The 15825-nt window shown below is 46.5% G+C and overlaps 1 protein-coding gene across 1 annotated transcript; it reads right to left on the bottom strand.

The window, feature by feature from the left end:
• Positions 1–6023: 6023 nt before the first annotated feature.
• LOC128198175 (uncharacterized) lies at positions 6024–7880 on the bottom strand. Its single transcript, XM_052882130.1, has one exon. It carries the CDS (start codon positions 7878–7880, stop codon positions 6024–6026), a length of 1857 nt encoding a protein of 618 aa, XP_052738090.1.
• Between the last annotated feature and the right edge of the window lie 7945 nt (positions 7881–15825).

The following is a 15825-nucleotide window of genomic DNA, read 5'->3' as shown; positions in this document are numbered from 1 at the left end:
ATTTAAAATTGACAATTAGACTATTGGGGGGCTTTTTACACCTCCCAAGATTTTAGATTAAGTTAGGAAATTAAGAAATTTTGTTTATTATTTGATTATTTTGGTATTAAGTCAGGGATTAGGTTAGTACAGTAATTTGACTTGGGAGGCAATCTACACCTCCCAAATAACTTGTAATACAAATAACTAGAATAGCAAATTAAGTTAAAAACTTGAAATTTTCAGATTTGAAGGGCACTTTACACCTTTCAAATATTCAAATAACGTTAGGTTAGAATTAGGTCTACACAGCCTAAATAAAAACATTTAGTTAACTTAATCTAATTTACACCGTTACAAAAATGTCGATGAAATCTAAAACTGATGCACCTAAACCAGCAAAATTACCGGTCAAAGTCCCGAAAGAGACCGCCTCTTACGCCAGGTCAGCAATTGAAGCTCCGTTGAGTGACTTGCCAGCTGTGGCAAACCAGCTGTTTCAGGTCGCAAAGCTACAGTTGGACCAGTCCGGCAACATAAAGGGAACGATAAAGGAGACTGTGCTTGACTGTCTGAATGGACTGTACACCTTATCCATGAGGCTCTGCGATGTCGCACAGTCTCGAATCGATGCCCCAGCTTGTGACGCTGACTTGGCGAATGAGGTAACCGACGCACTAAATGTTCAGACGGGTATAATGGTGGCGGCCAGAGAAGAGATATGCGCGATCAAAGAACAAATGACCAGGTTTGTGGAAAGTATTGGAACAGCGACAGAAGGCTGTTCATATGCCAAAGTCGTGGCAACTCCAAAAGAGGCCCCTTCTGCTGAATCGCAGTCGGTCCACTCGCTGATCGTGTCATCGCCGGATGAAGCCGACACCAGCGAAGACGTAATATTAAAAATACGATCCGCAGTGTGCGCGAAGACATCGGGTCTGCGAGTGGACAGACTTCGAAAAGCTAGGAATCAAAAAGTAGTGTTGGGATGCCAAACCAAAGAAGAGTTGGCCAGAGTGGCGGAACAACTTAGATCTGGCAACCCAACTCTACAAATAGAACAGAAGACAAACAAGGACCCCCTGGTCATACTTAGAAACGTCTTAAGCGTCAACACAGATGACGACATACTCAATGCTCTGAAAAACCAAAACACGCACATACTGGGGGGGATACCAGAGGGAGAGTATAGAGCCGTTGTGCGATATCGCAGGAGGGCAAGAAACCCACACGAATGCCATACTGTCCTTCAGGTATCCCCACCAGTGTGGCGAAGCCTCACACAGGTCGGAAAGGCACACATAGACCTCCAGAGAGTGCAAGTCCTCGACCAGTCTCCCCTTATACAGTGCACTAGATGCCTAGAGTTCGGACACGGTAAAAAACACTGCAAGGAGGAAGAGGACCGGTGCAGTCACTGCACTGGAACTCACCTTCGCAAAGATTGTCCGCAATGGCTAGCCGGAAATACTGCTAGTTGTCGAAACTGTCAGATGGCAAAACATGAAAAGTTTAACCACAACAGTTTTGACAACGAATGCCCGATAAGGCAAAAATGGGATAGACTGGCGAGGACCAGTGTGTCTTATTGCTAAAGGTGCATCAGAGGTTCAAGAAGAGTTTAATTATGTCTTTCTAGCAGAAATAGGCAAATCAAAATTGCAAATAAATGTGGCAAAGTTCAATTGGAACAAAATAAAAATAAAAATAAGAATATTAAATATATACCACAAATCTCAAGAGAAAATAACAAAATTTTACGGAAGCTATCCATATTTCGCACAATTATCGATAATTATAAAAATCTACGAAACTCTGGGAAAGATAGGAAAACTAATAATAAGAAAAACAAAATACAAAATTTTATTAAAAAATGTAATTTTCGTTTACAAAAATACAGAACTTGTCACAAAATACCAGCAAACATCTAAGAACTATTTAAAATGTAAATCTGCTAATATGAAAAATTTAAACTCGTTAAAATACAAAAAACAAAAGCAACGAAAACACAATTAGATATTAAAATAAGGTTATTAAAATAACGTAATTAATATCTGAAGCACACGAAATAAACTTAAAACAATAAAATATAAAAATAGAACACAAACACATATTCACACACACACATAAAAAAAAAAAAAAAAAAAAAATATTGTTAAACATCATAAATAGTAAGCCATAGATCATATGTTGTCGTTATATTATAATAATATAATACATAACAATGATAAAAGGATGCTATTATTTATTCTCTCTTCAAAATGATTACACAAAGTATCTAGATAATTAATAGTTAAAGGTAAAAACATAAAACACCATTACATTGCAATATTATTATAAACAGCTAAATAAGGTCTCCGACAACCTTATCGGAGGAAACTCAGCAGTTCCTCCTCAGACGGTGGAACATAAAAAAAAAAAAAAAAAAAAAAAAAAAAAAAAAAAAAAAAAAAAAAAAAACCCAACCCAACCCAACCCAACCCAACCCAACCCAACCCAACCCAACCCAACCCAACCCAACCCAACCCAACCCAACCCAACCCAACCCAACCCAACCCAACCCAACCCAACCCAACCCAACCCAACCCAACCCAACCCAACCCAACCCAACCCAACCCAACCCAACCCAACCCAACCCAACCCTTTTTTTTTTTTTTTTTTTTTTTTTTTTTTTTTTTTTTTTTTTTTTATCGCTGGGAAATGCTTTTACGCATCCCGATCGTAGAATGGCAAAAGTCGCATTCTACGGCCGGGTATGTGGGACTCACTGAACCAGAATACCCACTAAAACCCAGCGGAGCCACCTGCGTCCTATTGGGATGCGAAAGGATCGCGGAAGCAGGCACTTTCGCATCCCGACGCACTCGTCGTCGCACTCACTGGTGTCTACAAGGGTGGAAGAAGGTGCGCATATCGGCGCCTTCTACCACCCGTCCTTCGTCTGCGGAGTGGGTCAGCGTCAGGCGCCCGCTCTCTCTGATGCTCTGATGCCTCCTTTAAACCGATAACGGTCTCACAAAAGGAGGCAACATGAGACCATCCTTCATCGCTGTCGAGCATGTAGTTGATAAAGCTCGAAAGCGAGAAGTCTCCCCGAAGAAGGGACACCAGTGAGTGCCTTTGCGGCGCCCATGCCACACACTCCGCCAGGGTGTGGCGCGCCGTGTCCTCTGGCGCGCCACACTCGTGGCAGACCGGCGTAACCTCCCTCCTCGCAATCTTGTGCAAGTACTTACCGAAACAACCATGTCCTGTAAGCACCTGCACGAGTCGGTAGGACAACGCACCATGACGCCGTTTTAGCCACCGCTCTAGGTGGGGTCGGAGACCTTCCACCGTCCAGATGCCAGCCACCGGGGACTCGAGGTCTTCTTTCCATCTGCGGACCAGGGCCTCACTTCCGAGGGTTCTTAAACGATTTACTTCATCAGGCCCCGGTCTTTCACCTCGTGCCCTGAGACTTGACCGGTAGCGGTACACCTGGGCGAGAATCTCGGCCTGTAGTTCCCACGGCGGGTCGCCCGCCAGGAGACTGGAAACCGTCCACGACACTGTACGATACCCCCGGATAGCACGCACTGTAATGACTCTTTGTGGTCTACGCAAAAGGGCCAAATTCTGCGCAGACAGCGCTTGCACCCATATGGGGGCACCATACAGTGCCATACTTCTGACGATACCCATATATAGGCGCCTACAGGCCGAGGCAGGCCCTCCGACATTTGGCAAAAGCCGCCCTAGAGCGGCGGCTGCCCCGACGAGCCTAGGACCCAGCAGCTCGAAGTGCCTATGGAACGTCCATCTGCCGTCCAGGATGAGGCCCAGATATTTCATGTGGGCCTTCAACTCCACCCTTTCATCCTGAACTCTGATATAGGCACCTCGAGGAGGACCCCTACGTGGACCGTGAAATAGGAGAGCCTCGGTTTTGGATGCCGAGACTCTCAGCCCCAGCATTTGGATTCTCCTCACAACCAAAGAAGTTGCAACCGTAGCCAGCAGAGACGCCTCCCCGTAGTTGCTTCCACAAGCCGTAACAAGGGTGTCATCCGCATAGCAAAACACCCTCATCCTAGGAAGTAGGGGTGTCCGCAGGAGCCAGTCGAAGCCGATGTTCCAAAGAATCGGACCCAAGACCGACCCCTGTGGCACGCCATTCAGCACTTGCCGCCGCGTTCTTCGTCCATCTCTCCCCATCCAGGCTATCCATCTATCTTGGAGGTATGACTCCAGTAGTCTCCCGAGATATGGAGGCACTCTATGATACCGAAGTGCCTCCAGCAAAGTCTCAGAAGGGAGGCTATTGAAGGCGTTAGTGACGTCCAATGAGACGGCGAGAACGACGTCCCCTCTAGCCACCGCATCGTCCGTAAGGGCCTTTAGTGACTCCAGGGCGTCGAGGGTCGACCGACCCGCTCTGAAGCCAAACTGCGCAGCTGAAAGCCCCGGACCGACAGTTTCAAGGTGCTCAACGAGTCGATCTGCAATGATCTTTTCAAATAGCTTCCCGACTTCGTTGAGTAAGACTATCGGTCGGTAGGCCGCCGGAGTGTCCAACGGTCGACCTTCCTTACGAATAAGGCAAAGCAGGCCTTCCTTCCAAGACTCAGGAAACTGTCCAGTTCGCAAGCATTGATTAAACAGCTCTCTGAGACGACCTTCGAGGAATTCTCGTGTTATGAAAATTACCCGACCCGGAATACCGTCCGGTCCAGGTGCCGTCTTTTTAGACCGAAGACGCTCCAGAGCAACGTCCATCTCTTCTTCGGTTACCAGCGGGACATAACCGTTGTCTTCGATAGTCACCGAGGAGGACATCGTCGGAGGTATGTGGCCCCGGGAATCCGGAAAAAGTTCATCGACCACCCGTCGCAGGAACTCCGGCTGGAGAGTCTGGGTAACGGGAGGTCCCTGATTTCGAAGCTTTCCTCTCGCGACGCGATAAGGGCGCCCCCAGGGATCTCTATTCAAACCCTCCAGCAGCTCCTCCCGGGCCTGCTCCTTACTGCTCCGAATCGCTATTTGTAAGGCTTTCTTAGCCTGACGGTAAACCTCCCGCAGCTGTTCTTCTAGGACCATATCCAGACCATTTCTCCTGCGGCACCGAACATATGCCCTTCGGGCTCGGTGACTGGCGGTACGGAGGTCCGCGATTTCTTCCGACCACCAATACACACACCTGCGGCGATGCCATCTGCGGGCCCTCGGCATGGAGGAATCGCATACCACGGTCAGGTCTTCGTGTAGACGATTCACAAGCGTATCCACGCTGGTATCCCCGTCGAAGGTGAGAGACAACCAACGCTGAACTATGGCGGCCTCTCTCGCCAGTTCACGATCCACCTGACTCAAACACCACCGTGGGAAGCAATTCGAACCCCGGGAGGGAACTATAGGAGTAACACCAGGAGCGGAGACCTTGAATCTGATGTAGTTATGGTCTGACAAGGTCTCCACCCAGTCCCAGACCTTCCAACCAGTGACTCTGTCAGCGACCAAAGGCGTGGCAAACGACAAGTCCACTATGGATCCCCCCTCTTCGCGAACACAGGTGTAGGTTGTCCCTCTGTTAAGTAGGTTGAGTCCTTGGTGCACAGCCCACACCTGTACAGCCCTGCCCCTGGCGTCAGTGGCCGGACTTCCCCAAGCTTGGCTTTTAGCATTGAAATCGCCAAGTACCAACGTGCGCCCTACGTTGTGTCTGCGAACAGCCTCACTGACGGAGTCGAGGAAAGCCTCAAATTCAGCCAGTGGACGATTAGGCGAGAAGTACACCCCGACGATAATGTACTCCCCCCATCTAGCTACCGCGTACCCCGGGCCCCTTTCGACAGCTGAAAGAGAGGGGCCAGCGCTGTTTGCAGACACTACTACCACCAAGTCATCGGTGTCACCAACCCAATTTGCCTGCGAGGGGACGAAGTATGGCTCGCATGCCACGGCCAAATCAATCTGCCACTGCGCGATAGACTGCAGTAGGAGGTCCTGAGCCCCCGCACAGTGGTTTATATTCGTCTGGAGGACGCTAATATTTTGTGTCTGATTCATGACGACATATTAGCATCCTCCCGCGCTGGACTCTGTCTTTCACTAGCCTGTGACTGGATGCCGTTCACTCCTTTAACAGAAGGGGGGCAACAATTGTTGCTCCCCATTATGTGTCCTGAAGACAAGCCTGCATCAGCGCAGACGGCGCAACGCATGGTGCCCACGCACCCCGCTGCCTTGTGACCATCTCCACCGCACCGGAAGCAAAGTCTGCTCCGGTCCTTCTTTGAAGGGCATACGGGACCCGTGTGCCCCATGCTCATGCACCTAAAGCAGCGCAAGGGGCGTTGCTCTAGTGCACGAACACCAGCAGAGCTCCAACCAACCAAAAGCCGCCCAGAATCACACACCTTTTTAGCAGCGTCCACCGGGCAGTAAACTATAGCCGAGCCCACTCCTCTAAGGCCCGGTTGCACTTCGCTCACTTTCACTGCTGTCTGAAGGCAGCCTCCAGCCTGAGCTACCGCCGTTGCAATCTTCTCAGCCGTAGCGGAGTCATCTAAGCCTGTAACCTTAAGTGTCACAGTTTTTGTCGGACGATTGACTTCTGCAACCCCTTCTAACGCCGTTTGAAGTCGTACGGCTAGTGCTTCTGCCTGTTCTTGTGTCTGCCCCTGTGGTAGCTCAAGAAGCCTAGCTCCCGTGGCGGCTCGTCGGATTTTAAACCCCGCGCCAATGCCCAGGTCTTGCAGATTAATTTTTTGTTCAGCCAATTCTAGGACCTGAGCATAGGTCACCCCCTTTTTTAATGCATCCGACGTCACCGTAATAATGACTGCAGCGTTTTTATGTGGAGCCAGACTCCGCTCGTCTTTTTTTGTGGCAGCCGCCGGGGAGGTTTTTGGTGCGGCCGCTGGAGTGGCAGCGGTGGATGTCGCCTGTCGGGAGGCCTTCTTTGCTTTTTTTCCTACGACAGTGGCCCAGCTATCAGCGACCGGTGTTGCCCCACTTGGGCCAGCAGTCGCCGGTGGAGCCCCAGGGGACGCCACCGACGCTTCAGCACCATGATGATGATGATGAGTTGATGCCGGCGTCTGTGAGGTGCCTGATCTCCGGCTATCCGAACTCAGAGGGGGGCGGATGACCTTCTGGGGAAGAAGACGCTCCTCAATGCCCGCAAAACGAGCATCCAGCATCACCCCAACCGACGCTACAATGGAAGCCTTCAACTCTTCAATTAAATCAGCACCAAGTGGTGGTGCCTCCATGTTTTTTGCCGCCGCACCTTTAGCAGCAGTTCGCATCTCTGAAAATTCGCGCCGGTGAGCCTTCAACTCGGCTTTGACACTTTCTAATTCGGTTCGTAACCGGGCATTGTCGGCACGTAACCCACGCGTCTCGTCGGCCTCAGTCCGAGACGCGAGTGCCTCCACAATCTCCTGCAGCTCACTTGCAGCCTCCTTAAAACGGCGAACAAAAGTACCCTTCAGGTTGTGGGATCGCGAAGCCATTTGCATAATAGCAGCAACGCTCCGGCCAGCCGAGGCTCGCAACTCCTCGGACGTGAGTCCCGCTGGGTCTTCACGGCATGAGGCCCCACTAGCCATCCCTTCATCAGGGTCTAAAACAGGCTCCGTAACCTCTTTGCGGACGATTCGATCTTTAAGGAGCTGATTAAACGCCTCCTCCCGGGCTTCCTTCCGAGCAGCTATTAATTCCGCTCTCGCGGTGGCTATCCCCGTGCCACGGGGCACAGGCGTCATGGAACGCGAAGAGTCCCGCGAACTGGGAGAGACAGACTCCTCACGCCGTGAAAACCGCGTAGCCGGGCCTAGGTTTCGGAAACCTGGGACCACGCGGCGACTTCTGCGCACAGGCGCAACCTCCATTTCCGACGACTGGCCGTCGGCCATAGTCGTGTTTATACCCGCCTGGCTAGCCAGACGGGTTGGCGCCTAGCAACCACCAGCACAAACAACAAGACACAACAAGGCCCTGTAAGGGGCTTTTTACCCTAATTACAGCAACAACACCTAATAAATAACTAACAATGACTTCCAACAACAACCACCAAGTGGCCCTGAAAAGGGCCTTTGTAAAATATAATACTTCAACAAAGACAAATCGTAGCAATAATAAGAAACCTACTTACTAAGAAACTGATACAAACAATCAAAACTTAACTAAACCCAACTATTAAGTGAAGAAAATATAATACAATCGAGCTTGTATCGAGCTCAAGTATTTCTAAAAATAGAATCACCGCGCCAGTGGCGCGTCGAACTCGATACAAACACACAATTATTGTTACCATAAAACTTTACAAAAGTTTTACAGTATTTACAATGACCCTAAGCACCCTAAGCACCTAAGCGACTTAGGGCTATTAGAACAACCTAAAACCGACAAACAAATAATAATATTAACTGCTGTTGTATACTTCGACACGAATTAAATCAAGTGCGGAGCAACACAGCACACGACCGCTCGCCACCGCGCTCCGGCGCAACTCAACCCAACCCAACCCAACCCAACCCAACCCAACCCAACCCAACCCAACCCAACCCAACCCAACCCAACCCAACCCAACCCAACCCAACCATAAGCTGTGAGACTAAGGCCTCTCTCAAGAAGCTGACGGAAAACCTCAAAAAAAATGAAAATTTGCGTATCAGTGAAGCTAAGAACAAAGATCCTTTGGTAATCATCAAAAATCTGTTGTCATACAACTCAGACGAGGATGTAGTGGCCGCTATCAGGAGCCAAAACGAAGAAGCACTCCAGGATATTCCCGAAAATGAGATTAGAATCGTTCCAACATATAGACGCTCTGCAAGAAATCCACATGAGTGCCACCTGATAGCTCAGGTCTCACCGAAGGTGTGGCAAAGATTAACGAGTCTGGGTAAATTGCACATTGATCTACAACGTTGCTTGGTGTTCGACCAGTCTCCCTTGGTACAATGCACGCGGTGTTTGGGATTTGGCCACGGGCGGAAAATATGCACGGAGACTGAGGATAGATGTAGCCACTGCTCCGGAACACACCTTCGTGCAGTATGCCCTTCGTTATCTTCGAGAGATGCACCATGCTGCAGGAACTGTTCTTCATCAAAACAAGAGAAGACAGACCACAACGCTTTTGATGTCGAGTGCCCCATTCGTAAGAAATGGGATAAGATAGCCCGTTCTAGCGTTTCATATTGCTAAGCCAAGGTCCTCAGCCAGATAACTGTTATACAGGCGAACCTCCAAAAAATGAAACTAGCAACAGTTGAGCTAATCAAGGAAGCTACAGACAAAAAAGTGGATGTTTCTCTGATACAGGAACCGTATGTGGGTGCAAAAGAAACTGTCGGTCAATACACTGGAATCAAGACTATACAAAAAGAAAAAAATCACTGCAAAAGGGTTAAGTCGGCAATTCTAGTACATAACAAGAAACTAGAGATACTTGAAGATCCTACACTAAACACGGAAAATATAGTATACCTAGACATAAAGACCAAGGACCGAATTCTCAACTTTATTTCAGTTTACTTTGAGGAGAACGAACCTTTGGAACCTTACTTAAACCAAGTAAAGCGAATAATCAGTAAAATTGGTACGCGTAATATAATATTTGGTGGAGACGTTAACTCCTGGAGTACATGGTGGGGCAGTTCCGAAGAAGACCACAGAGGTGCAGAACTGGCTTCTTTCTTGGAGGAACAAGAATTACAAATATTAAACGTGGGAACCGTACCAACTTTTCAAGTAATCAGAAATAACAAAGTATGCAGCAGTAGAGTCGATATAACGACATGCAGCCTTGACCTTTTGGGAAAAGTGGATGACTGGCAGGTCGATCAGACAATGACAAGTGCCGACCATAATGCTATAAAGTTCACGGTACGACTCGAACCAAATAATGCGGAGAATGTACTACATACAACACGAAAGTACTTCGTCAAAAAAGCGAACTGGACTAAATTTAAAACCGAACTGGAAAGACAATTAAGTGATACTAACATAAACGAGAAAACTGTAACAGAAATAAAAACGAAAAGTGAATTAGAGGAAATGATAGTGCAGTACTCAGAAAAAATCACAAACTCCTGCGACATAGCAATACCAAAAATAAAGACACAACACAAGTTCAAGCTGCCCTGGTGGACTAAGGAACTAGACTTACTAAAAAGGGATATGACCACAAAAAAGCGCAGAATTAGGAACGCCGCAAATTGCCGCCGAGAATACGTTGTGCAGAACTACTTACGAGCGAAAACGGCATATGAAGATGAAGTTAAAAAGGCACAAACGTCAAGCTGGAAGAAATTCTGTACACAGCAAGACAGAGAAAGCGTGTGGGACGGAGTCTACCGAGTCATAAGATCAACGCAAAAAAGAATCGAGGATAAACCGATGGTCAAGGATGGAAATACACTCAGTCCCACACAATCAGTTGAATATATAACATCTACCTTTTTTCCCGATGACCATCCATCGGAAGACATGCCCATACACGCAGCAGTAAGAAGATCAGTCTCATCAATCAGCGATCATGGAGAAGATGACCCTAGTTTCACTGTAACGGAACTGGATTCAGTAGCAAACAGCTTCAATCCACGAAGAGCTCCGGGAGAGGATGGTTTTACGGCGGACATTTGCATAGCCGCCATAGGCGTCAATCCACAACTCTTTTTAAGTATAGCAAACAAATGCCTGGAATTATCATTATTTCCATGTCTATGGAAGATAGCAATAATAGTTGTACTGAGGAAACCAGGGAAGGAGGACTATAACCACCCTAAGTCTTACAGGCCAATTGGATTGCTATCGGTGTTAAGGTAAAATCTTGGAGAAGTTACTCGTGACCCGATTGAAATGGCATATCATGCCTAAATTAAATCCTCGTCAGTACGGGTTTGTCCCTCAGCGCAGTACCGAGGACGCCCTCTATGACCTGACGAACCACATAAAAGCTCAAATAAAAAATAAAAATATAGTGGTTTTAGTTTCGTTAGACATAGAGGGTGCTTTCGATAGCGCTTGGTGGCCAGCAATTAAACTTCAGCTAATTAAACTGCAGTGTCCCAAAAATCTCAGATGCTTAGTGAACAGTTACCTGGAAAATAGAAAGGTTAAAGTGGTGTATGCAGGGAAAACTTGCACTAAATATACAACAAAAGGCTGCGTCCAGGGCTCAATCGGAGGACCTATTTTTTGGAATTTGTTGCTGGACCCTCTCTTGAACGCTATGGATGAGAGAGGAGTGTACTGTCAGGCCTTTGCGGACGACGTTGTACTAGTGTTTTCTGGGAAGGCCTCACAGTGCATTCAAGACAAAGCCAACGAGACGCTCGAATACATAAGCAATTGGGGAAAAGCCAATAAACTAAAATTCGCCCCTCACAAGACGAATGCAATGGTCATGACTAAGAAATTAAAATATGATACACCAAAATTAATAATGAACGGTATGAACATAATACTAACAGAAGATATCAAAATATTAGGCCTGACCATTGACTCGAAAATGACCTACAATAAACACGTGGCGAATACTGCAATAAAAATTTTAAATATCTATAAACAGCTTGCTAAAACTGCCAAAATAACGTGGGGGCTAAACCCAGAAATAATTAGAACAATTTATGTAGCAGTGATAGAACCGATTGCTATGTACGCCGCGAGCGTCTGGGCTGAAGCATCAAATAAAATCTCCGTCCAAAAACAGTTAAATGCGGTCCAGAGAGGGTTCGCACAAAAAATATCTAAATCATACAGGACGGTGTCGCTTCATGCTGCCATGGTGTTGGCCGGCTTGTTGCCTTTGGATCTTCGAATAAAAGAACAAGCACAACTTTACGAAATAAAACGAGGAAGACCGGTAAACAACTTACCTGCAGACAGGAAAATAGAATCGAGGATCAGCTTCATGGAGTTTATACACCCTTCACTCAGTGACGGGATTAGCTACTCCTGCCTTGATGATCTTTCTCCGGAAAATATAGAAAAAAATAAAATTGAAGGTAACGTGATCTACACTGACGGAAGTAAGATCGAAGGCAAGGTTGGAGCAGCGGTGTCCGTGTGGAAAAGTGGCGCAGAGATAAAATTCATGAAGCTGAAACTGGAACCGTATTGCTCTGTGTTCCAGGCAGAGATGTGTGCCCTAGAAAAAGCTACTGGGTGGATATTAAAACAAAAAGACGATAGGTATTGCATCCTAAGTGACTCTAGATCTTCTTTGGACCTGATCAAAAGTGGGAATGTATCCCACCCTCTAGCTTACAACATAAGAAGGAACATAAGGGCGGTACGGGACCAGGGCCGTAGTGTAGAGCTCTTTTGGATAAAAGCACATGTAGGAATCGAAGGCAACGAGCGCGCTGACGCACTGGCAAAAGAAGCGGCTTTATTCAGTAAAAAAGCTCCTGATTATAGTGCATTCCCAACATCTTATGCCAAGAGAATTATAAGAAACGATACGCTGCAAAACTGGCAAAAAAGATATACCGATGGCTCTACAGCGAGCACCATTAAAATCTTTCTACCAGACGTTCACTCAGCCTATAAAATAATAAGAGACATCAAAATAAATCCCATAATGACGCAGGTAATAACGGGACACGGTGGTTTCTCCAAATACTTACATGACTTCAAACTAAAAGACGGTGGATTGTGTAATTGTGACGCTGACAAAGAAGAAGAACCCATCCATCTTCTCACGGAATGCCCGCGTTTCATGAAATGCAGATATGAGCTGGAAATGCAAATAGATAAAAATTTAACAAGAGATGAAATACATAGTATATTAAAAGATAAGTTGACTAGAGAAAAATTTATAAACTACGCAACAAAAATAGCGAAAATCATACTAAAAGAAAATAAAACGAAGGACTGAATAAAATACCGTGTTGGTACTGATTCCAGTTCCGCAAAAAGTATATAATGTAAAATATTAAAAAAAAAAAAAAAAAAAAAAAAAAAAAAAAAAAAAAAAAAAAAAAAAAAAAGAAAAAGAAAAAAAAAAAATAAAAAAAATAAAAAAAAAAAAAAAAAATGTAATAATAATAAACACGCACAAAAAAAAAAAAAAAAAAAAAAAAAAAAACAGAAACCCTAAAAAAGAGCTCCGATCCCCATGTCGGAGGTGCGAAAGTGTGCGACAAAAAAAAAAAAAAAAAAAAAAACCCAACCCAACCCAACCCAACCCAACCCAACCCGACTTATCATAGACCACAGGTTAACTTTCGAATCGCATGTAAAAGCCATCAGGAAGAAAACGGCTGATATATATAAACAACTGGCATGCGCAGCGAGGGTGACTTGGGGTCTAAACAGTGAGATAACAAGGACCATCTACGTGGCGGTGATTGAGCCTATTGCACTGTACGCAGCAAGCGTATGGTACCCCGCAATGGAGTTCAAATGATACGTAATCTACTAGATGGACTCCAAAGGGGATACGCACAAAAGATCTGCAAGGCGTATCGTACGGTCTCACTCACCTCCGCGTTAGTCCTGTCGGGGCTACTCCCACTCGACCTAAGGGTTCAAGAGGCTGCGCAACTCTACATGGCGAAAAAAGGCAAGTCGAACGACTTTTTACCGCCAGATAGAGAAATGGAACAATGGGTCCATTACCTTGACCAGCCTCACCCCTCTACCTTCACCAAAACGGAATTTGAGATCCTCGAAACCTTGGACGTGAAAACTCTAAGTTCCCACCAAGTAACAGGTCCGATCATCTACACGGACGGCAGCAAGATAGAAGGCAAAGTAGGCGCTGCCCTTACATGGTGGGAGAATGGAGTTGAAAACAAATTCCTCCAATTTAAATTAGACCCAGCATGCACCGTTTTTCAAGCAGAACTCTATGCACTGCACAAAGCAGTTTTGCTTGCAAAACGGAGCGATGCTCCTATAGTTAACATCATGAGCGACTCAAGATCATCCCTTGAGTTGCTCGAAAATCCCAAATCAATTCACAAATTAGCTCGCCAAATAAAAATAAACATTGAAAAATGCAACAACAATAACAAAAAGATCAGATTATTTTGGATCAGAGCTCACATCGGCACGCCCGGGAACGAAAGAGCGGATGAACTGGCAAAAACCGCAGCAATTAACATCAATACCTCCACCCACTATGCGAAAATTCCTCTATCCTATGTTAAAAGAAAGATACGAGAGGAATCAGTACGCAAGTGGCAGGATAGGTATTTCACCTCCGATACAGGACAGATCACCAAAATCTTCTTCCCTGATGTAGGCCCGGCTTACGCCTTGGTGAGGAAGATTGGGGCGAACTATCTGCTCTGTCAAGCCTTTACAGGCCACGGAGGAATTGCGCAATACCTGCACCGGTTCCAGCTCAAAGACAGCCCAGGATGTGAATGCGACGAAAACGTAGCAGAAACCGTAGAACATATCATTCTGGACTGTCCGCGTTTTGCGGCATTGCGGATGGGACTCGAAGTCCAAACAGAAACAAAAATAACATTAAACGCTCTACACACCCTACTGGCAGACCCTAAAACAAGGAAATACCTCACTGAGTTCCTCGAAAGAGTTTTTAGGACTGCTGCCAATAGGAACAGCTCTATATCCAACAACAGACCCGGAACACAAGATCAGGGTTCCTCCACAAGAAGCCGTTCACCGACCACACAGACCATCGACGCCCCCACAGTTGAAGTTCGACAGCTGCCGATCATCCAGCTGCTGCACTATGGAGGGCAAGGTGAGCCGGGAATACGGCTCCGTGGAGTGGCCCTCTTCATGGATAACAACACGGAAAGGCTGGGTATAAGCTTCTGCAACGCAGATGCCGATCATCCAGCTGCTGCACTATGGAGGGCAAGGTGAGCCGGGAATACGGCTCCGTGGAGTGGCCCTCTTCATGGATAACAACACGGAAAGGAAAGGCTGGGTATAAGCTTCTGCAACGCAGATGCCAGAGGCAGAGTGGTGATTTCACCAGGCCTGGCGACCCTACTTAACGGAAGCACCTCTAGAAACACCATGAGGAGAAGAACTTATAACGCATTGCCTGAGACAGCAGTGGCCGATACGCACTGCAGAATAGTAAGATCAAGAAACAAAGAGATCGTACTATTCAAATGGAACAATCTGGTGACTCCATTTGCTCAGGCGAGCAAAGTTCTCAAAGAACTCAGCACAATAAATATAGTAACTCCGAAACGCATAAGCGTGGATGCAATGGCGGTAGGATATGTGAAGGGCACGGTGGATGACTACGTAGGTTGTTTGGAAGCTTCAGTAAAACATGAGGTAGTGGTGTACGAAAACAGAGGGGAAGACCTCAGTTTTCTTAAACCAAACAAACAACACCCACCCGCGGCCCCGGGAACACCTGAAGCACCAAGCGGCTCGGAAAAACTACAACTAAAAAGGTCACTGGAAAACCAACCAAAATCTAGCTCGACAACAGAACGAATGAAGAGCACGTTCAGAACCGCAGTGAGCAGGTTTTCTGCAGCCATGCAGAGTATTTCCGGCAATAGAGAGCAAATAAACATCACAAACACAACAACAAGGGTAGAAAAGGCCTTACAGACATTTACACAGAAACAACCAAGCACAACACAAACAACATCTAGTTCAACAAGCACCATGGCAGAAAAAGGTCAAGTAGTACCTCCTGTGCTCAGGGAACCGAGTGGCCCCCTAGATCATGTCATAAACGCTTTCCTAGAATTCCAAGCTATCACTACAGCAGAGCAAGTCGTTAGCCAGAAAATCTGTAAAGAAATCTTACAAGCTTACAACTTCGGCAACACTGGCCTTTTAAAGGTGAGGCTCAAGGAATCGGAAGCAGCGATTTATGACAACAACACCAAACAGAAC

This window comes from Bicyclus anynana, chromosome 1, assembly GCF_947172395.1.
Source record: "Bicyclus anynana chromosome 1, ilBicAnyn1.1, whole genome shotgun sequence".
NCBI classification, from domain to species: Eukaryota; Metazoa; Arthropoda; class Insecta; order Lepidoptera; family Nymphalidae; genus Bicyclus; species Bicyclus anynana.
Note: the sequence above shows the minus strand (reverse complement) of the source record. Positions and strands in the feature narration are given on the sequence as shown.